The sequence below is a fragment of the Mobula birostris genome, chromosome 4 (assembly GCF_030028105.1).
Source record: "Mobula birostris isolate sMobBir1 chromosome 4, sMobBir1.hap1, whole genome shotgun sequence".
NCBI lineage: Eukaryota > Metazoa > Chordata > Chondrichthyes > Myliobatiformes > Myliobatidae > Mobula > Mobula birostris.
Window position 1 is genome coordinate 112541383 of NC_092373.1, and position 23021 is coordinate 112564403.

Below are 23021 nucleotides of genomic sequence, written 5' to 3' on the forward strand. Positions count from 1 at the left end.
TTTCTTATCTTGAATTAATTGTGAGTTTATCACATTCCATTATGCAAAATTTTATATACGTACATATTATTTGAGTAGAATTTGTTTCCAGCGAAAGCTACAGTAACCTCATGTATACTAAAATGTCCATTCACCTTGATAGTGATACAGAAATCTGCAAATTTGATCAGCTTTTATGTCTTGGAAAAGACTGCTGAATTTATTGATTATCATTTAATCTAAAACTGTAGAATAACTCCATTAAGAGTCCATTATTATTAACACTTAATGTTTAAAAGTTTTTAGCCAAGATCAAGAAGTGCTGTTGTACAATCCTCAGTTGTGCCTCTCTCATAAACTGCCTTCTGGAAAGGGGTTTGTTAAAAATTAAGAATTACAAGGCAATGTGGTTTTCCTTAATAACAACTATAACCTTGTGATTTATCTTAAGATTTTTATAAACATAAATATTTCACTTATTTTTATATAGTCAAATAATCACTTATTTTTCAAGTCACACAATTCAGAAAGTGTCTTTATGTTTTCTATGTCAATTTGTCCTTACCGGAGATGAGTAGATGTGGCCATCAGTTCCACATACAGGATGAGGATGAACTACTGGACACGGTTTGCAGTTCGATCCTTTCCGTTGCTTGTGGGCCATATTGGTTACTTTCATACTGCACAAAATATAAGGTATAAAAAGGTAATTTCCTCACCTTAAAATGTTGTTGTATTTAAATAATGAACATCAAGTGGAAATACAGCAACATTTGCATTCATAGCAAAAATTAAGACAAAAAATCAACACATCTGAAACTCATTGTGCTTTTTTTTTAAAAGGTCTACGCAATCAACCAAGTTTATTATACAAAACAATGCACAGAATTTAATAATTTAATACAGCTCGCAACAGAATGCACTTCTAAGATAACGCTACCATCTGTGTCCTATATGACCAATGAAAAATGATTGCAAATTCTGACAGAGACCTAAAAATGGTTGCTTAAAGTTGACTCAAAGAATCCATGCACGTGTTTGTAATTCTGAAAGTTTTTCACCATAAATTTTTGGTACTTTTTTAATATTCTTTTTATTTTTTTTATTACAAACAAACAATACCCATGACATGGAGTTTCACAACTGATCCCAAACAGGTAACCTAATGCAGAATTTATGTGGAAGAACAGCGCAGTGGACAGAGCTGCTGCTTCACATCTCTGCCTATCTAAGGTCAGTCGTGATGTTCAGCGGGATTTGTACAATCGCCCAATTGTGCTTTTAACTTTATTCTAAATATCTAATTTAATTTAAATAACTATAATGTATATCATTGCTGCATATTTACCTGGAATATGAATCCAAATCTTTATAACATCAACTATTCTCTTAATTCAATTTCATATTTACTTTTTGCAGTTTTAAATTTATGAATATTTTAGTATATTGAAGTAATACTCTAGATTTCCAGTATGCAATATTTTCCATAGTTTGAAGAATTCCTTACTAAAAGTGATAAAAATTATAAATATATGCACCCCAGTTCAGAGTTTTCTTGTTCTGTACAGAAACAACAAAATTCTACAAATTTAGGTTTAGAGGATGGCATTTAAATGCCAGAAAAAAATATACAGACTGCTGTCCTTGAATATTTAACCATGATGCTACAGACTTTGGCTTAATATCACAACATTCTATTTTAATTGCTTTGCCTTCAATCGCTGGCATCATTTTAATGTCTCCATATTCCAATTAATTTTCATTTACTATGTATATATGATGTATAAACATTTGACAAGCGCATAATATTACATTTTTATTAAGATTGTCTCATTTGTCAACTGGCTGCCAGTTTCATGACCAATCTAAACACTTTTACAGTCCTTCCATATTTTCTCCAGTTATTTTAAACTACTGAAAACTTAACAGTTCCATTTTGTTTCATTTTACAGGTCATTAATGTAAACTAGAAAATAAAACATGATAGAAGCATGAAGATACTGCTAAACTCCATTCAACACTCTTCCTTAGGGTGGCTGTGGTGTGTTGACTATTCGTTCCAATAACGTGCCATCCCCTAGGATTGATCTTAAAATTACAATGAAACACTTGAATGTAAATTGGATTCACTAGCCATGTTATTGCAACCAGGTCTACATGTGTGCTACAAATATCAAAGATTGCACCTATGTGTTTTGAAATACATGTTCTATTGGAGAGATAATAATAGATGTTCAGCACTGTTGAGCAGAAGACAAGTGATATGGAAGTTATAAAGTTTACATTTTAAATAGTCCAAGGTATATACTTTGGTTTACAGAAAATCATTCAGAAAGGACAAGAGAACATATCTAACATGTTGAATAGCAAACACTTCTTGATCGGTGATCTGGGAATGCTGAAACTTAGTTTTTACTGAAGCCTGTTACCATAACCTTTATGCAGACATCAGCGTTACCAGCATCTGCAGATTTCCTCGAATCAGCATTACTTTACTGTTTTTGAATATCCATCAGAAACACTTAACTTGAAACACCTTTGTTTACGCTAATCAGCTGCCTTCCCACTCCAAATAAATTCAGAAACTTACAGGAACATAAACTCCTTTTATACTGAAAAAAGTGTCCAGTTCTGAGTGTTGGGAGTGAATGAAATACAATAAAACAAAAGTAGAGCAAAATAAAATGCATTCCTTCCTTCAGCAAAGAAAAGTTCAAGAGGAAGAGTAAAAGAGGTATTAATAACTTTGGAGTGAACAGGAGCTGTGAAGGGAAAAGACTTTTTGGAAAGCTGAAGTGGCAGAATGTTAAAATGCATTAGGTGGAAGTTTCCAAAACTGTGAATAGTGACCTGCTGAATATGCAGGCTGGTGAGATAGATAGACAGTCAAGTAAATGAAATCCCATTAAAATTATGGGAGTGGAAGTACCTGCCAAGTGTTCAAAGTAAAAAGTACATTTATCATCAATGTACAACTTTGAGATTCTGCTCTTAACAGGCAGCCACAAAACAAAGAAATCCAAAAAGCCTATAAAAAAGACCGTTGAACACCAAATGTGCAGAGACAAAAAAACACAAATCGCACAGACAATAACTGCAAGCAAATAATAATCTGAACTGACGTCCACAAAGAGAATCCAAAATCCATAATTCAGTGCAGAGTTGAGTAAATGTGGTGGAGCAGCGAGCTGAACCAGCCCTTTCCTCGCTTCAAGCCCCGATACCCTGACCTTTTCAAACTTGCCTAGCAACTAAATCAACGCCCAAACATCAAGTTCAACACCCTTGATATGGTCTGGGGTCTGGACTCTGACACCTCAATTCAGCCTGCACCCAACCTTTCCAATTTGGCATGGCATTTAAATCGATCGAACCTCGGTCTTCCTCGCTCTCAGCCAGCTCACCTTGGTTCCACCACATCAAGTTGCCACCAAGTCCAAAGGAAAGTTACAGACTATTACTTGTAATCACTGCTTGCCAGGACAAGTGTGATTAATAAAATATTTAGTTGTTTTTCTTGTTTTATTTGCCACCAGCTAGAATTCTCTGAGACTCACTAGCACCATCTAAAACCGGATGGTGCTAGTGAAATGTGGCACCTTGGTTGAGGAACATGGAAGACGATTTAGAAGTGATGTCTGGAACATTGCCAGTTCAAATCAAATTAAAATCAGAGAACATGGATTACGGGCTAAGGATTTGTTTGTACATTATATATAGCACAACACATATGAAAATTAATGTTTCCAAATTGAATGTTTTCTGCATTAGATGTACATATTGGGATAATATTGCTAGCATAGCATTTAGAATGTGCCCAAGGGAAACTATGTCATACTGAACTAAAGCATGCCTGATGTTAGTCACTTATAACTAGGCTCCAAGCAACTTGCTCTAAATCTGTGTGATTGCAGAGGATCTTCCTGAGCAGGACCTAGGATGGCCACGGAAAATTGACTCAAATTATATATCTAAGGTTATTTAATTACCAGCTCTTCTTCAGGTCCCTCTCCACCCCACACACAGTACAAATCTCCAGATCCCTTAGCTCCTCATTCTCATCAAATTACTGTACTAACCAATTATCTAACGGCGCTGTCAGTGTGTCCTAAAACACGCACTCCCAAACACAAGTCTTTCCCCATATACAAAAACTTCATCTCTTAGTTTGAGTCTCCTCATCCCACTGTTCACCAAGCCTCCCCATCACAGTCACCGACTCTCACATCACTGTCCTAACACTGGCGAATACTTGCTAGCCACGTCAACAAAAATTTCTGCCACCTATTCTTATCCTGCACTCCCTCAATTGGATCTACCCACTACTCATCTCCTCCCACCTCTACTGTTTCCCTTCTGAAATCCCCGACTTGGGTCACCAACTTATCCAAGTGCATGTGAAGAAGAGGCCTTTTCAGAATGAAGATGATTCAGGAATGCCTAACACACACTCCTGGAGCATCTGAAACTCCCAATGGCAATTCATGACACAAGTTTGCATGCAATCAAAACTAGCAGAGAGGTCTGGCCTGGTATACGTTTTTGTGGCATGGAATAGTAGTAGATCAGTGACACTGAAACTTGCATGTTAACTGTAGTATGAAGAATTCTAGTTGAGAAGATTATCGAAATGTTCAAGATGAAAATGCATTTTTCAGAATAAACAACTAAGCGTTAAGCACTTGCTTTAGTCAGTTGTACATTTGGTAGTAACCAAAACAAAACTGGTAGTGGTGCATTCCTATGTGGAAGGATCAAAATTATAATTTTGAATCATCTGTTATAAACTTATGCAAATAAAATGTACTAATCTATGCCTTATTTGTGTTCAGAGAATGTCTGAGTACCCTCTCAGCAGACTGAAATTCACATATAATCTGCTTGCAAATCAATTATGGAACATCAAAAATAACAATAGCTATTAAGTACCAGGAGGGAGGTCTGTGGTGGGGGGACAAATGAACCAGCCCACACTGCCCAATGACATCCATGTGACGAAATAATCTACAAACCCGTATGCATTTGGAACCATGTGGGTTTCCTCCAGGTGCACGGCCTTCCTCCTACATTCCAAATGCATACGTGTTTGTAGCTTACATGGATGTAATTGGGCAGTGTGGGCTGGTTAGGCCAGATAGACCTGTTTCCATGCAGTAGATTACTGCTGTATGTTAATTATCCCTCTCATCCCCCTGAAATATATTTTAAAGATCCTAGAATGTAGGCCTGCAAAGGTCAGACTGTGAAACAGTCAGTCAACGTCCATCAAAATAATTGTTGGAGTGGCTCTTCACGGTCGTTTGTTGAACAAGATTTCCACACAAAGTTCAGATCTAGTTAATCTGTGGCAGCAAAGCTGTTCAATTCTGACTAAGATAAAAATAGAAGATGTAGTATGATACACATTTTGTACGGATATGTAAAGTTTAATAAAAAGGATGGGGCATCTTGTTTTGCTGGCTATCAGTCTGATTTACAGACAAAAGTGATTTCCAGACAATGATCATTAGGAAGTAAAAGGCTGTTGCTTTCGAAGACCAGTGAAGGCTGAAGGAGGCAGCCACTTATCAAGTACTGCAATATACTCAGTGCCTTGGACATTCCATTAAATTATGTTCCTGTGACACTCGTACTTTCTCAAGTACTGCAGGCTGAGACAAGCATCCTAGGGCTCTAAATTGCATCTCCTTTTGCAAGAATGAATGTGTGAGATAGCAGATTTTATTTTGCTTCCAAGGAGAAGAATAAAGAATAGATTGCGTTTCATCATAAAGGAAAAATATATATTTTGAGAAGCAGGCATTTTAAAGATAGTGTATAGCACAAAATCTAATTATTTTTAAAGCCCATTTGAATTTGAATCAGAATCAGGTTTCGCATCACTGAAATGTGTCATAAAATGTGTTGTTTTGCGGCAGCAGTACAGCGCTATACACAAGTAATAAACCGTAAGACATAGCAGCAGAATTAGGCTATTTGGCCCATCAAGTCTGCTCCGCCATTCAATCATGGCTGATCCCCTTTTCTCCTCCTCAGCCGCACTCCCTGGCCTTGTCCCCATAACTTTTGATGCGTATCGAATCAAGAACTTATCAAGCTGCCTTAAATACACCCAACAACCTGGCCTCTACAATGCCTGTGGTAACAAATTTCATAAATTCACCACCTTCTGGCTAAAGAAATGTTTTTCATGTTGGTTTTAAATAAACACCCCTCTATCCTAAGGCTGTGTCCTCTTGTCCTAGACTCCCCCACCATGGGAAACATCCTTTCCATATTTACTCTCTCCAGGCCTTTCAAAATTCGAAAGGTTTCAATGAGTTCCCCCCTCATCCTTATAAATTCCAGTGAGTACAGACTCAGAGCTATCAGATGTTCCCCATATGATAAACCTTTCATTACTGGAATCATCCCGTCAATCTCCTTTGAAACTTCTCTAATGCCAGTACATATTTTCTTCGATAAGGAGCCCAAAACTTTCACAATACTCAAGGTGAGGCCTCACCAGTACCTTATAAAGCCTCAGCATTACATCCCTGCTCTTGTATTCGAGACATCTTGAAATGAATGCTAACATTGCATTTGCCTTCCTCACCACTGATTCTACCTGCAAGCTAACCTTTAAGGTGATCTGCACAAGGACTCCCAAGTCCCTTTGTATCTCAGATTTTTGGATCTTCTCCCATTTAGAAAGTAGTCTTCACATTTATTTCTACCATTAAAGTGCATGACCATGCATTTTCCAACATTGCATTTCACTGTATTACATATAAAAACATAAATGGCAATGTATAAATAAATAATAGAGTGAAAGAATGAGGTAGTGTCCATGAACAGCTCAGAAAGTTAATAGCAGAGCTGAAGAAGCGGTTTCTAAAGCATCAAGTTATGTCCTTACACTCCTGGACCTCCTCACTGATGGTAGGAATGAGAAGAGGACATTTCCTGGATGTTGGGTGTCTCTAATGATGAATGCAGCCTTTCCTAGCCATCACCTTTTGACGATGTCCTTGATGCCGGGGAGACTGATGCCATGAAAAAGCTGGCTGAGTTTACAACCCTCTGTGGCTTTTTCTGCTCCTGTTCATTGGTGCCTCTATACCAGGCGGTGATGTAACCAGTTAGAATGTTCTCCATGGTACATATGTAGGAATTTACTGAAATCTCTTCAAACTCCTAATGAAATATAGCTGCTGACCTGTCTTCATCGTATTTACATGAATAGGTTGGGCCCAGGATAAATCTTCAGAGACGTTGACACTCAGGAACTCGAAACTGCTCACCCTTTCCACTGCTGGGACCAGTGTTTTAGATTGCTCTGTGTTAAATGCTCAAAATCATTAAGACACTTCCCTTAAGCGGTGATGTATTCCCTTCTTTCTGGGAAAAGCAGTAAGGTCAGAGCAGGTGAACAGCTGAGTCCAGCTTGTATGCTTTCAGGAAATTCTAAGAATTTATAGTGGACATACATATTACACTAACAAGTCTCCAGGTGCATTTCAAACTGGGAGTCAGTCAGAAATGTTATCACTCTTAGAATTCAATATGTTCAGTACAGAGTCCGACGAAACAAAGTTAAGTTCTTGTTGATGTAGTAGCATAGCTGAAGCCTATAAGGGTCAGCTGATTATTCGACCTCCATTTGCTGAGGCTTCTCATAGAACAGGCAATTCAACAAGACACGTCAGTAAGGTTGAATGCACAGGGGTTTCACACTATCCAGAATAATAATTAATAAGTTAATCAAGACACATTAGAAGGGCAGCACAGTGGCATAGCAGATAAAGCTGCTGTCTTACAGCAACAGCCACATGGAATCAATCCTTATCTCTGGCACGGGCTGCGCAGATTTTGCATGTTTGTCTTGTATCTACATGGGTTTCCCATTGGAATCTCAGATTTCCTCCCATATACCAAAGGCGTGCTGTTCACTGTAAGATACCACCCAGTGTTGGTGTCTACTGGTATGGTATGCTACTGGTATGTTGATAGTTCGCTGTAAGATACCACTCAGTGCAGGTATGTACTGGTATGGTGTGCAACTGGTATGTTAATTGTTTACTGTAAGATACCACTCAGTATTGGTCTGCAGCTGAAGAATTGGAGGGGATTTGATGAGAATGTGAGAGAGAATATGTAACTGTGAATTTAGTGGGAGAGGGGTGGGAGGGAATGGTATTAATGCAATAGCTCTAAGAACAGCAATAGACTCAATGCATTGAAATAACTTCTACTACATAACAAAGATGTAAGATGAAATCTCAACATTGTTCCTTTTACCTCTACCAATTCCAGTCCCTCACTAGTGATACCCTGGAAATCATTAACGGTTGGGAATTAGTGTATTGAAGACAGTTTCTGTGGGTGCAAAACATAATGGAGGCTGTGTTTGCTCAGTGGGGCACTCAGCTCCTTGCCTGCATCAAGAAAACAAGTCATGGCTGCCACAGAGAAATATTGCCTCTATGCTCAGATCCAAATTCACACAAAAATGCTTTCACAGTAAGCGTGAAGCAGCCAACTCTCAGTGTCATTCCCTGAACTGTAGCGAGCCTATAGGTGACCTTGAAAGTCCTGTGTTTGGCCAGGAAAGGCAGTTGGCCGAGGGCATCTAACAGTGTTGGGCAATGAATAATGTGATCCTGAGAGTGGAAGCTAATTAATATTTCACAGAATGCCTCATGATCAGAATGAACAATCCTAATATTGTTTTCAGAAGAGGGATTGCTGGTGTACCACAGAATCCACAAAGCTCCTGCAAACACTGGAAACTAGAATATATTGGCAGCCAGATGACCTTGCATGGCACATCAGCTTCCACTGTCACATGTTTGTGTCTGTTGCTTCTGCCTGTGCTGCAAAAGAAACACCAGCCTTATGATACTTCTCATGGTTGGTTCCATATGAAGCCGGGCACCACTTTCATGCTGGAAAGCATTATGAAATAACCATCAGCAAAGGTGGAATGGTCTTCCCCATGTTCTGGGACATATTACACAGGTTTTCAGGCAGGCATTCTCACAAGCATCTCTATCTGCGTGCACGCAAGGATTCACAATATGGGCTGCCTCATTATAGGGGTCATTAACTCCTCCGGCGCAGGAATGATGTATGAGCTTGCTACCCAGAAAGGCAAACTTTCAACAAAAGTATTCAAACAAATTTGAAAGGATTGCATCACAGCTGGACTATTTTAGAACATGTTTTCACATGCCACTGAACATCCAGGATAGTATCTCCAACAGTGCGAATCTCCACAGTTAAACACTGTGTTTAAGTGCCAGGATAGCTTGATGGGCTTAATCATATTTACCTCCAGCTAACCTTTTGTAAAGGGCAGCTGGCAAGGTACCCCATGCAAGTGAACTCATTTCTGAATTCCCTGCACACCGAAAAGTTTAAGTCCTACATGAGCTAAAGATCAGATTGCCATGCATTTCATCTTACACACCACTGTCTTTGAGTACGATGTTACGTGGAGTTAAGACTTTGTCATTATTGATTCTTCCTTCTGCATGTGCACAGTTTGTTCTCTGCTGCACTCTGGTTAGGAGATCTTACACTGACTCTGTTATAGTTATTATTCTATAGATTTATTGAGTTTGCCCACAAGAAAAAAATCTCTGTAATTAAGTTCAATTAGTTGACAGTATATAAATTAATTAATTTTAATTTACCTAAGCCTTTTTAAACTATTCTTAACTGATTGATCATCAGACGTATTTTTGAGAGAAGCGAAACCTAGGAATCTGCTAGGCTGAGCTGCTTCTTCTGATATATTCTGTGTCATTGGGATGCTTGGACTCCGTAGTCCCTTTATACCTGGGTCAGGGGTTGGATACAGACGATTACACTCTGTGGGCCCTCTATACCTGGGTTAGAGCTTGGATATAGACAACATCACTCCGTAGGCCCTACATACCTGGATCACAGCTTGGATACAGACAATTACACTCCTTAGTCCCTCCAACCTGGGTCACAGCTTGGATACAGACAACTACACTCTGTAGGCACTCTATACCTGGATCGGGGCTTAGATACAGATGCTCTATAGGCTTGCCATACCTGGGTCTGGTTACTGCTGGCAAGTGGACTTGAGTTATAAATTCAGCACCTTCGCCCATTTATGAAGTGGGACATGAATTCACTGTGTAACACTTAATGCTGTTTCATTTTCAAAGTTTTGGATTTGAATCTAACCTTGAGTGATGAGAACTATTTTTGTTCTGTGTCACACAATGTGACAAGACTAGAAAATTTAATCCAATTTGTTTTTCCAGTCAATGTGTTCCATGCTTTTTCTAAAAACTGTTAATAAAACTGGCTGTTTCAAAAAAAAAAAATCTTCTCCTGAGGAAAATGGGACCTTCTTATTTAAACTAGCAATACCCTTTATGGTTCTATATACCCCAATTATGTCCCCTGTTTCAAAGAAAATAGCCTTAGCTTTCCCCAATGCTTGTCACAGTTATTAATTTTCAATTCTGGTCATGCTCTTATTAATCACTTCCGCAGCTCCTGCACAAGTTTTCCATAATATAGTGATATAAACTCTCTACAGTAGTCAAACTGTGGCTTAAGTAGTGTTGAATCCAGTTTAATTTTAGGGATATTGTTATTCTGAATTATTCCACTGTCTCCTGTATGTTTTTAACCACTGACTCTGTATTAACTTATCCTGCTATCTTTTAAAATCAATAGTTATATTACCTCAGGTGTTTTTATTCCACGACACAACTAAATATCCTGTTTTTTAAAAATGCAAACACGAGGCAATCTGCAGATGCTGGAATTTCAAGCAACACACATCAAAGTTGCTGGTGAACGCAGCAGGCCAGGCAGCATCTCTAGGAAGAGGTACAGTTGACGTTTCGGCCGAGACCCTTCGTCAGGACTAACTGAAAGAAGAGCTAGTAAGAGATTTGAAAGTTGGAGGGGGAGGGGGAGATCCAAAATGATAGGAGAAGACAGGAGGGGGAAGGATGGAGCCAAGAGCTGGACAGCTGATTGGCCAAAAGGGATATGAGAAGATCATGTGACGGGAGGCCGAGGGAGAAAGAAAGGGGGAGGAATGAAGCCCAAGGAATGGCAAGGAGTATAGTGAGAGGGACAGAGGGAGAAAAAAGGGGGGGGGGGGGGGAGAGAGAGAGAGAGAGAGAGAGAGAGAGAGAGAGAGAGAGAGAGAGAGAAAATATATATATATATATATATATCCTCCCTCACTACCATTCAGGGCCCCAGACAGTCTTCCAGATGAGGCAACACTTCACCTGAGAGTCGGTTGGGGTGATATACAGCATCCAGTGCTCCCGATGCGGCCTTCTATATTTGGTGAGACCTGGCGCAGACTAGGAGACCGTTTCGCTGAACACCTACGCTCTGTCCGCCAGAGAAAGCAGATCTCCCAGTGGCCACACATTTTAATTCCACATCCCATTCCCATTCTTAGACATACCACCTCTCCTGGAAGTTCCGGGAGTCTCCCGCATATTAATAGTTGCTCCCTGACGCCCGCAAATTATATACAATATCACAGAAATCAATTTTTTGGAGAGCGAGAGAGAGAAAGCAAGAGAGAGCGTGAGCGACTGCGAGAGAGCAAGCGAGAGCGCGTGAGCGACCACGAGAGAGAGACAGTGAGACATGGCAGAGTGTTCCAAAAAAAGAAAATATAAAAAGTACGTCACCTCAGACTACCCTAAAGTGTATCCCTGCCTAAAAGGGGTCAAAAATAATGACAGTGTTGCTCACTGTGCTGTTTGCAACAGTGACTTTTCTATTGCCCATGGTGGGTTAGGGCTGTAAAAGAGATGTTGAAGTGAGTTTAACAGGTGTCATTCATTCATTAGTATAGCTAACATTATTTAAACTAGCTGACTAACTGCTAAGGAGCTACTGTACTGCAGACATCCCACCTCTCCTGGAAGTTCCGGGAGTCTCCCGCACATTGATGGTGCTACCTCCCTGAAATGAGTTTTTGCAGGGTGGGATGTCTGCATTCTGATATGTCTACCCATAGCCTCCTCTACTGTCAAGATGAAGCCACACTCAGGTTGGAGGAACAACACCTTATATTCCGTCTGGGTAGCCTCCAACCTGATGGCATGAACATTGACTTCTCTAACTTCCGTTAATGCCCCACCTCCCCCTCATACCCCATCCGTTAATTTTATATATATATTCTTTCTTTTTCTCTCTTTTCTTTTTCTCCCTCTGTCCCTCTCACTATACTCCTTGACCATTCTCTGGGCTTCTCCCCTCCACCTTTCTTTCTCCCTAGGCCTCCCGTCCCATGATCTGCTCATCAATTTGCACTTTAATGCAAATTAAAATGATGAGAGTTCTTTGCTAGGATCAGAAAGCAGTAGCCTCCATGGCTCAGAGTTTACATCAGAAGGAGCTCAGAGAGTTAAAGTTCACGTAGTGGTCATCATTCCAGTAAAAACATTTAGAGGGGTTGTGCTCCCTGTGACAAAAGGGAAGGAAGTTCTATGATGGCCTGGCTCAAACCTAACACGCAGTAAGATGATTTCAGCAGTAATACACCACAGCAAGTATCTACTGAAATAATAAACATCTCTAATAATTACTCCATTTGAATGAAAAGACAGGTTTGCCGAATACAACCCAAAGTAGATCCGGTGAAAATACATTTTAATTGTTTTAATTTCTATCATCCCATAAATTGTCTGAATGCCAAAGAAATGCACTACCTTCACAAATTTAGCCAAGGTGTTCAAGGAGATCCATGAATGCTGCAGGAATGGGTCACATCCTAACCTTCCAACAACGTTATTAATTAGGCAACATGAATGCTGATCTAATCAAAGAGCAGCTTTGACAACATCAAGGCTTTCTACAAGTCATATTCACAATCGGTCTTGATAGTCTTAGCAAGTAGTTCATACAGAACTCACAGCATGTTGTCTGATAAGAATATTAAGCTTACATCATACTCGGGCCAGTCATAACTTGTTATGTCTAACTTGTTACCACCTGATAACGTGATGGTGACAGTTTCAATATGGTTTTTCAGCAGGGAATTTGATCAGTACTTTAGGACAAAAAATCTATAATTAAGGGTAGCAGAATTCACTGCGCTTGCAGAAGGCTGGTACATACTTAAAGGGCCAATATTACCATTCAATAATCCATGGAGAAACACTATGGATAAAGAAATCCAACTTCAGGTGCAACATCTTTTAACTTAAATAGTTCAAATGTTATCAAGGTTCAAAGTAAATTTATTATCAAAGTACATATATTTTACCATGTACAACCCTGAAATTCATTTACTTATGGGCATACTCAATAAATTGAATAATCATATTAGAGCCAGTGAAAGACCCCGCCAGCTTGGGGTTGGCACAATGTTTGGGGTGTATGGGGTGTCAGGGAGGGGTAGGACCTCTGGTGGGGTAACATGTCGCGTCCTCCCCACCTGGCACTCAGCTTTCACCTGTGGCTCCTTGTAGCTGTTTGCATGTGACAGCGGCCACACCCCGGGCAACGTCTTCGACAAGCCGGCTAAACCAGGTGAAGATAGCTGATGGGTCTCAAACCCTCGGTGAGATAGGGAAATGTCTATCCCAGCATGTGAAGACAGACTCCGGCGGATTGAGCGGATGAGACCAATGGAAGGTCCAACGGTCAAGAAGGCCGTCTCTGCAAGTGTCGTGGAACGTGTAGAGCACGACAAGACACAGAAGACATCCTGGTCATCCACTGTGCCTAGTCCCATCTCGAGCTGTCTCAATTCTTGTCTTGCCACTGGATCCAGATGGGAATTGGGAAGAGAGAGCGAGGCTGACGCTGCGCAACTCTTCTTCACTTAAATCCAAACCACGCGCTAGTCTCAACACCATCATCATCATTGACTAATGGTGTCGAGGTTTTCATCTATGATGACGATGGACGAACAACAATATGCAAAAGACAAAAAACGGCGAAAATACAAAAATAAATAAATAAACAAACACATACACAATAAATATTGAGAACATGAGATGAAGAGTCCTTGAACATGAGTCCATAGGTTGTAGGAACATTTCAATGATGAGGCAAGTGAAGTTGCGTGAAGTTATCCCATTTGTTTCAAGTGCCTGATGATTGAGGGGTAACAACTGTTCCTGAACCTGATGGTGAATGTGTTGAGACTTCTCTACCTTCTTCCTGATGGCATCAGTGAGAAGAGAACATGACCTGGTAGTGGGAATACTTAATGATGGATGCTGCTTTCCTGCGACAGCACTTCTTGTAGATATGCTCATTGGTGGGGACGGTTTTATTAATAATGGACTGGGCCATATCCACTACTTTTTGTAGGATTTCCCATTCAAGAGCATTGCCATTTCTATATCAGGCTATGATGCAGCCAGTCAATATACTCTCCACCACCCATCTATAGTAGCTTTTCCAAAGTTTTAGATGTCTGAGTTTGAGAGTTGGCAAAGATGCAGAATCTTTGCCAACTCTCAAGGACATAGATATGCTGCTGTGCTTTCATCATAATTGCTCTTAAGTTCCGGGCCCAGGACAGGTCCTCCGAAATGATACAACTGAGCAATTTAAAGTTGCTGACCCTCTCCACCTCTGATCCTCCAAAGATGACTGGTTCATGCACCTCTGGGTTTCTCTTCCAGAAGTCACTAATCAGCCCCAGTTCTTGATGACATCGAGTAAGAGGTTGTTGATATGTCACTACTCAGCCAGATTTTCAATCTCCCTCAGATTTCCTGAAATGCAGTCTGTGCATGGAACGGTAGGCATTCCTTAATTTAGGTTAACAGTGGTCTAGCACGTTAGACCTCTGGTCTTACAGATTATATGCTGATGGTAATTGAACAGGGTATCCTTTTAAATCAAACAAGCTTGGTTGAAGTCCCCACCTATGATTTGAAATGTGTTGGGATGGATGTTTCTTGCTTGGAGACACTGACAATTTTACCATGTTGCCAACGACATTCAGCCTTGCAATCACTCTTTTGACTCCAAGTTGTCAGGACAGCTTGTCCCAGTATCAAGTTTCTATAGTTAAATACTGAGAAGACAAATATCATGATCAATTAACCTTGTGTGAGAGCTACTCCTGTAACACTGATTCTAGCCATTTCCATGGAATTCTAGGGATTCCCTGAATAGTAGACAGACAAGTGATTTCATCTGAGAAACCTGGGGTCTCATACCTCAGAAGTCCAGCCTTCAAGACAACAGAACTTCAAGGTCTCAACCTCAAATGTAAACAGTATAAATACAGTGCCTTGTAAAAGTACTCAGCCGCAAACCGTTTGCTCACATAAATGAGTATTACAATCAGCGATTTTGATCAATTTAACTGAGAATATTTATTTGTGAATCACATGCTCATTTTTTTCAGATTAGAGCCGAAAACACAGGGAAATTTATAAAGCATGAAAATCTGAAAGATTCAAAAACTGAAATGTCAGTTTAAAAATATTCATCCCTTTTTGCTCAGTACTTAGTTAAACCTCCTTTCACAGCTATTACAATCAGTAGTCTTTTTGAATACATCTGTTAATTTTGCACAATGTCCTGGTTCAAGATTTGCCAATTCCTCCTTGCAAAATTGCTCAAGCTGTTCTTGGTTGACTGTGAAGCAGCGGCAGACAGCAATCTTGAGGGTATGCCAAAGATATTCAATTGGGTTAAGCTCAGCTCTCTGGGCCACTCAAGGGCATCAAATTTCTTCATTTGAAGCCACTCTATGGTTGCTCTAACAGTGTGCTTTGGGTCACCGTCCTGCTAAAAAATGAATTTCCTCCCCAGTTTAAGCTTTTTTTTAATCCAGGATCTCTCTGTATTGAGCAGCATTTATTTTCCAAGCAATCCTCACCAGATTTCCAGTCCCTGCTGCTAAAAAGCATCCACATAGAATGATACTACTTCCATCGTACCTTATAGTAAGGATGGCATTACCTGGCTGATGCGCAGTGTTAGATATACACCACACATATCGCTTAGCATTCAGACCAGAAAGTTCCACTTTAGTCCCATCCGACCACACGTCCTTCCACACCTTTACAGTACCTTCTAAGTGATGCTTTGAAAAGTCGTTACAGACAAGGATATGTTTTTTTTAGCTGGGACTACTTGACAATCTTCCATTAATACACTTTTTGCGCAAGGTCTTAGTGAGATTGTGGAGCCTTGATTGTTGCAGCCACTGACTTCTTCATCTCACTCAGGGTGATTGTTGGTATCACAGTAGCCTCTCTTACAAGTGTCATTCTTCTCCAGCAACTAAGTTTAGAGGAGCAGCCCAACCTAGGTAATGAGGTTGTCAGTTCATTTTTTTCCCATTTTTAACGACGGACCACACTGAGCTCCCAGATATGGGTCGGTTGGGCTAGGTGAGAATAAGAGTTCGGCACGGACTAGAAGGGCCGAGATGGCCTGTTTCCGTGCTGTAATTGTTACATAGTTATATACGGTTATATGTTCAGTGCCTTTAGGATGGTCTTGTACCCTTCCCAGATTTGTGCTTCTCTATTATCATTTTCCTGACTTGTCTTGAATTGTCTTCATTTTGGTTGGGTTTGTTGAAAATCTGCTATACCATTGGAAGAATTCCTTGAAAATGGGTGATCCTCCAATTGCATACATATACAAATTGGGTGAGTTCCTAAGGTAATATGCAGTAATGTGCCTGAAGAAAATTAACATATTAATTACAAAGGAGATGAATACTTTTGCAGCATCAAAATTTTGGTGTTTAATTTTTAGTAAATTGTTTACAGGTTTTGGAACTTTTCTTTTCACCTGACATGATGCACAATGTTTTGTAGGTTAGCTAAAAAAAAACTCTACTTCAACATATTTTAAATTCAGAAAACGGGACAGAAAAATGTGAAATTAACTGTGGGACTAAATTTTTTTCAAAGTACTTTATGTTCTGTGCTTAGTTAATGAAACACCTAGAAGGATCCCCAAGTAAATGGACAGTGCATTTCCCATGGCTAGTAAAAAAGTCAATCACAGATTCCAATGGCACAGAAACCGAACCCAGAGCCCAGCATGGCTGTGCTGACCATTTAGCACCCACTTACACTAATCCAAAACTAAATATTTTACTCTTCCCACAGTGCTATCAACTCCCCCTCATTGTGTATTTAATATTTCAGTAATACTTGAGTCATATTGTCCATATACTGTTTAATTAAGCATTCTTTCTTTGTTTAAAGAACTCATGATAGGTTCTATGTTAAAGTTTATGAATGGCATATGTCATTACGCCCCCATGTTATATGTGCATGCATCACTAAAGTAAAAATGAAGCTAAGGCACGTTCTCCTGAGCTCCCATGATTTATTTTTTCAAATTACTTTTATGTTTTGAAGTTACAAAACATAACAGTGTTGATGAGGAAGTTTTAGACAAAGCCGAGATGACTACCTACACACTGAAGAATTTTCAAGATTTAAAAAAAGCGAAACATGGTTGTTTCTTCACAAGAAGAAAAAGAAATCAAGTTTTTAAAAAAGGCAGAAAACAAATTTACCACTTCAAAAACAGTGATAATAATAACTTAAAAAAGAACTGAAACCATTGCTGATTGTAAAACCCTTTAGGTTTCATGAGTGGAATCAAATGAATGGGAGTCCATTTCAGCATATGTGGCTGAAATGAAGAGATTGTCCAAGTGCTGTCAGTTCAGTGATGGGCTTAATGACGCACTGAGAGACTGTTTAGTTCATGGAATCTTACAAGAAAGTATTCATAAATAGCTCCCAACTGAAGCACAACTCACATTTAAAAGAGCAGTTGAAATTGCTGTATCAATGGAAACAGCAGACGGTCACACAATTGAGTTGTAGTCAAGAATGAAAGTGAGTGTGAACAAAATTGCTACATGTAAACAGAAAATGGCCTGGCCAAACAAATTATATTACCATTGTGGTAGGGACTTACATACACCAGACCAATGCATGTCAGCAGCCACAAATAGGACTGCACAAGGAAGAGAAAAAGAAAAAAAGTTAACTTGCAGTTTCGAAAAGAACAGTAAATTGCATACCGTTAATGAAAAACTGATAATGATGAGTGACTTCAGACTTAGTCACCTTGAGATTTACAATGTGAAAACTAACAACAGACAAGTAATATGGCTCACAGCAGAAGTGAACAACAAATTAATTAAAATGGAATTGGACCCTTGCTTAATTGTTTCAGTCATTCCACAAAATAAGTTTGAACAGTATTTCAAAGATACTGAACTGAAGCTTGCAGATATCCAAATAAGAAGTTATACTGGAGAAAACTCCCATGGGAATGATATTCATAACAGTAAAATACAACAACCAACAATACACACTGGGATGTATGTGGCTAATAAAAAAGAGACTGAAGCAATTCTTTTCAAGATTAAGTGGAACCTATGGGCAATGCCAGTGGTCCCAGTAGCCAAGAAAAATAGGTCTGTCAGGATTTGTGGTGATTTTAATACTCAAAGGGTTTTATCACTGTTTTGGAGTGGTGTCTGCACCGACACTCTGGCAGAAAGCTATGGACTAGGTGCTGCAAGGCTGCCCAGGCACTCAGTGTTATCTGGAGGACATCACTGTTACTAGTGAGGATGACAAGGAACACCTCCAAAATCTCAAGACAGTGTAAAAAAGGATCACAAGATTATGGGCTCAGAGCACATCGAGACAGATGTGAATTCTTTAAACCAAGCATCACTTAGTGTAGTCACAGCATTGACACATAAGGATTACACCAGTGTGATGAGAAAATTCAAGCAGTGGTGGATGCCCCAAAACCAAAGGTCGGGTCAAATTTGCGGTCTTTTTTAGGATTTGTCTATTACTATTACAGCTTCCCGCCAAACCTGGCTACGGTGCTCCAGCCCTTGAAGTCACTACTGCAGATCGACAAGAAATGTCAATGGACAAAGCAGTGTCAGGTGGCTTTCCGAAAGATAAAGGAAATGGTGATGTCGGACACTGAACTCACGCATTATGGTCCACAACATCCAGTGAAACTTGCCTTATGGTATAGGTGTCACATGTTAAGAGTGATGGATTGAACATCACTTATCACATTCCTTTGCTGCTGCAGAGAAAAAATATGTACGGATTGACAGTAAAGCCTTGTGTCTGGTTTGGGGTATAAATGTTTCAACCAGAACTTGTATGGGAAAGAGTTTACCCTCGTTACTGATCATCAACCACTAGTGCCCGTTTTCAGTCCACAGAAGGGTGTTACACTAACAGCAGCAGCACAAGTGCAGAGATGGTCTCTGTTTCTTGGAGGCCATACTTAAAGGATTGAATTTAGGATGACAACTAACCATGGAAATGCTGGGATTGTCCAGTTCACACTTGGAAAAGGAAATACCCGACAAAAAATGTACAGAAGAGGACACTCCTCTTGACATATTCTCCCTAATGCACATTCAAAGTCTCCTCATTATACGGCAGAGATGACTGAAAGGGAAACGAGAAAAGACACCAAGCTGTTTCAGGTCTACATGGTCACTTGAAATGGCTGGAATGTGCAGCAGAAATATTGGTTCCTCCATTTTTACCAGCGTCAGGGTGAACTTGCCCTTGGCGGGTGTTGCCTTATGTGGGGATTGACAGCTAAAGAGCTGGGAGGAACAACATGACAGTCATCTAGGTGTGGTCAAAATAAAAGCTTTGGCCCAAAGCTCTGTCTGGTGGCCTGGGATAGATCAGCAGATCGGATAGCTTGTCACGCACTGTTCGGGATGCCAGCACGTCTAGAAGATGTGAAGAGCAGTGGTGCCTCTCCATCACTGGGAATGGCCTGTATTACCCCGGCAGAGGATTCATGCGGATTTTGCCGGACCATTCATGGGCACAAATTTCTTGGTTGTGCTAGATGCAGCTACAAAGTGGCCAGAAGTGCTCTTCATAGTCTCCACTACAGTGTCGCATCCTGTTGATGTGTTGAGAAGTCTCTCCCCAAGGACTAGTGTTCAAGAACACATAGTCAGTGACAATTAACTACAGTTTATTGCGGAACAATTTCAGTCATTCCTGAAAATGCATGGACCTGCACTGTACAACCCGGCTACAAATTGGCTTGGCAGAATGGTTTGCCTGGAGTTCAAAGGATGCACTGTAAGCAATGTCAGCAGAACACACTACACGAGCACTGAACCAGAAGCTTGCCAATTTTCTCCTTGCACATCGCAATGCACTACACTCCACAACCAACAACTCACCAGCAACGACGTTCCTGGGTCATCCCTTGTGATCACACCTATATCTCCTCACAGCCAATCTCAGGAGAAGTATACAGGACAAACAGCTGAGACAAATTGAGGGCTCTTCAAAAAAGGAAGTTCAATGTTTCACTCCTGGACAAACAGTCATGGCAAGGGATTTTAGCACTGATCAAAAGTGGGTACTTGGGTATACAGAGCTGTCAAAGCCATTTTCTCCAGTCCCAGAGTCAACTCCTACAACCACCACAGAGGAAGCTCCAGAATCTGAGATTGTTTCACAGTCACCTGCCAAGCAGTGTGATCCTCCTAGTCAGGAAAAATTTTATTCCACAAGAGTAAGAAATCCTCCACAGCAATCAAATTTTTAGGCCTGATTGGGACATTTTAAAATGTATTATGATATGGATATCTATCATCATCATCATGTGCCATGTTGTAAGACTATTTCTTGGCAAATTTTTTCACAGAGTGGTTTGCCATTGCCTTCTTCTGGGCAGGGTCTTTATGAGACAGGTGACCCCAGCCATTATCAATACTCTTCAGAGCTTGCCTGCCTGGCATCATTGGTCGCACAACAGGACTTGCATATGTAACAGCTGCTCATACGACCATCCACCACCTGCTTCCATGGATTCACGTGACCCTGATCGGGGTTCTAAGTGGGTGCTATACCTTGCCCAAGGGTGACCTACAGGCTAGCAGAATGAAGGACCACCTTGCACCTCCTTTGGTAGAGATTTATTTCCACCCTGCCAACCAAGGAAGTTGATACAGTAGTTGTATTATATCGTATACAGCGTATATAGTTGAGATGCATTCTATTTTGAGTTTGAATTTATAGCTAAGCAGGGAAGAGTGTGGTGCAGTTAATATTTTAGTACTATTTGAGTCATATGGTAAATACATTGCTCTTCTGCAGACTTAGGCTGTCTCACTTGCTTCTGTTTCTCCATGTAATCACAGACAGCCTTGAAGTTGTTGAGATCAGGGCTCTGTGGAGATCATATCATCTGAAAGCATATAAAAAATCTAGGTTGCCTAAGGAATTTGCACAGTGCTGTACAGCACATATAGTTATGAAAGCAGAAAAAAATGATATAAAATGACATAACCCAGGTCCCTGTCTTCAATAACCTGTGGATGGGATGCTCTCCCGGAGCCATGTTTCTGCAAGAACAAGTACCCAGCAGTTCCTTATCACAAGCTAATGCTGCTGCAGTGAACACCCAGCTCGTCTTCTGCTAGTGAACACTGGAGGGCAGCATTGATGGGAGGGGTCAGTTCCAATCCAGTACCGACTCCAGTGTGCCAACAGAGGGCTTTGCTCTCTCCCACACTGCTTCTGGCATCTCCTCTTTTGGGTGGCCGCTACAAGCGACACCGTGGCGGGAAGGCCTGGTCCGTGCAACATCAGAGGCAACACAGCTGCCCTGCCATTGAACCAGTGAATGAGAGTTGCACTATTCTACATTACCAACGTCCAACAGGGTCACGATCACAAGAAATATATCAGACATTTTGCACACTTGTAGCAATATCCATGGCCAACTAACCTACCAACTAGCATATCTGTGGAATATGGGAAGAAATGAGAGTACACATGCAGTCATGGATAGAACATGCAGACTTCAAACAGAAAACTCCCAAGATCATGTTCAGACCCAGTGCCTAGAACAGTGAAGGAGCAGCTCCAATAGCTGGCCACTGTGCTACTTTAAACACCCTATCTGGCCTTAAAACTATATACTCTATACCCTGAGACTTTTGACCCCAGTTTAGGTAGTAACCCCCTCTCCACAGCCTGTCTAGTCCTCTCAGACTTTGCACATTTCAATTACATTTCACATTCCTCTAAACTCCAGGCCACATTGACCCAATATCCCTTTCTACAATATTTCCCCATCCAAATTAGTCTGGTTTAACTTTTAAAGTACTCCCCATGACAAATATACACTTTCTCAAAAAAAAAGATGAAAAATGCAAGAAACACTACAGGAGTAGATGCTTTAATACCATGTATAATTGTAGTAAGACAAGTCTTGGAAACTATGGTGGTGCAGGCAATTTGTGAACATCAGGATGCAGGGGCCTGTTCTAAACAAATAGATAGCTTTCAAAGTGGCAGTTGTTACTTCTTCTTTGGTTTCAAGATCAGTTTGAACAGGATGACCTTACAGGAAAACTGCCCTGGGGAATATACAGACAATATAGCCAAGAATTACCAGATTGATCCCCGAGATGGCAGAATTGCCTTGGGAGGAAAGATAAAATCAACCATATTTGTATCCTTAGATTTTAGTAAAATAAAGAGGGTATATGATTGAATCTAGTTGAAAGTTTTAATAGAGCTAGATAGGGCTGGAAGTAGGAAGACATATTTCCATCTGAATGCATAGATCACAGTTTTAGGTTGCAGGGCAAGAGATTTAGAACTGAGATGCGAAACTTTTCCATTCTGGAGAATGTGTGGAATTTGTCACAAAGGGTTATAGTCTAAGTCACAGAATATATAAGGAGTAGATAAATTTCTAGATGCATAAAACATTAATGAGAGTAGTTGGCAAAAAGGAATCTGGTACTGAAATGTATAATCAGCCATGATTATACTGAATGCCAGATCAGGTTGCAGTTTCCCACGTTTCTTATCTTTTGCCAACACCCTGACACTGAGACCTGTTACAAAAACCTCAGGAATTATTCAGTGCTGTAAAGCTCCTAAGATTAATATTATTGTGTTGAAAAAGTTAAAATCCAATCCTGCAGGCCGGATCAGATAAACACAAAAAGTACACAACAGCCTGACATGGTGATCCGTGCTTGTACCAGCCCT

At 40.3% G+C, this 23021-nt stretch overlaps 1 protein-coding gene across 6 annotated transcripts in view; it reads right to left on the minus strand.

The window, feature by feature from the left end:
• Nucleotides 1–23021, minus strand: part of spock3 (SPARC (osteonectin), cwcv and kazal like domains proteoglycan 3) — a 502312-nt gene that overhangs the window by 201182 nt on the left and 278109 nt on the right. For all 6 annotated transcript variants that reach the window (XM_072255937.1, XM_072255936.1, XM_072255935.1 and 3 more), the window contains exon 5: nt 545–659. In XM_072255937.1, coding sequence (XP_072112038.1) covers nt 545–659 — 115 coding nt within the window. The remainder of the gene's footprint in view (nt 1–544; nt 660–23021) is intronic.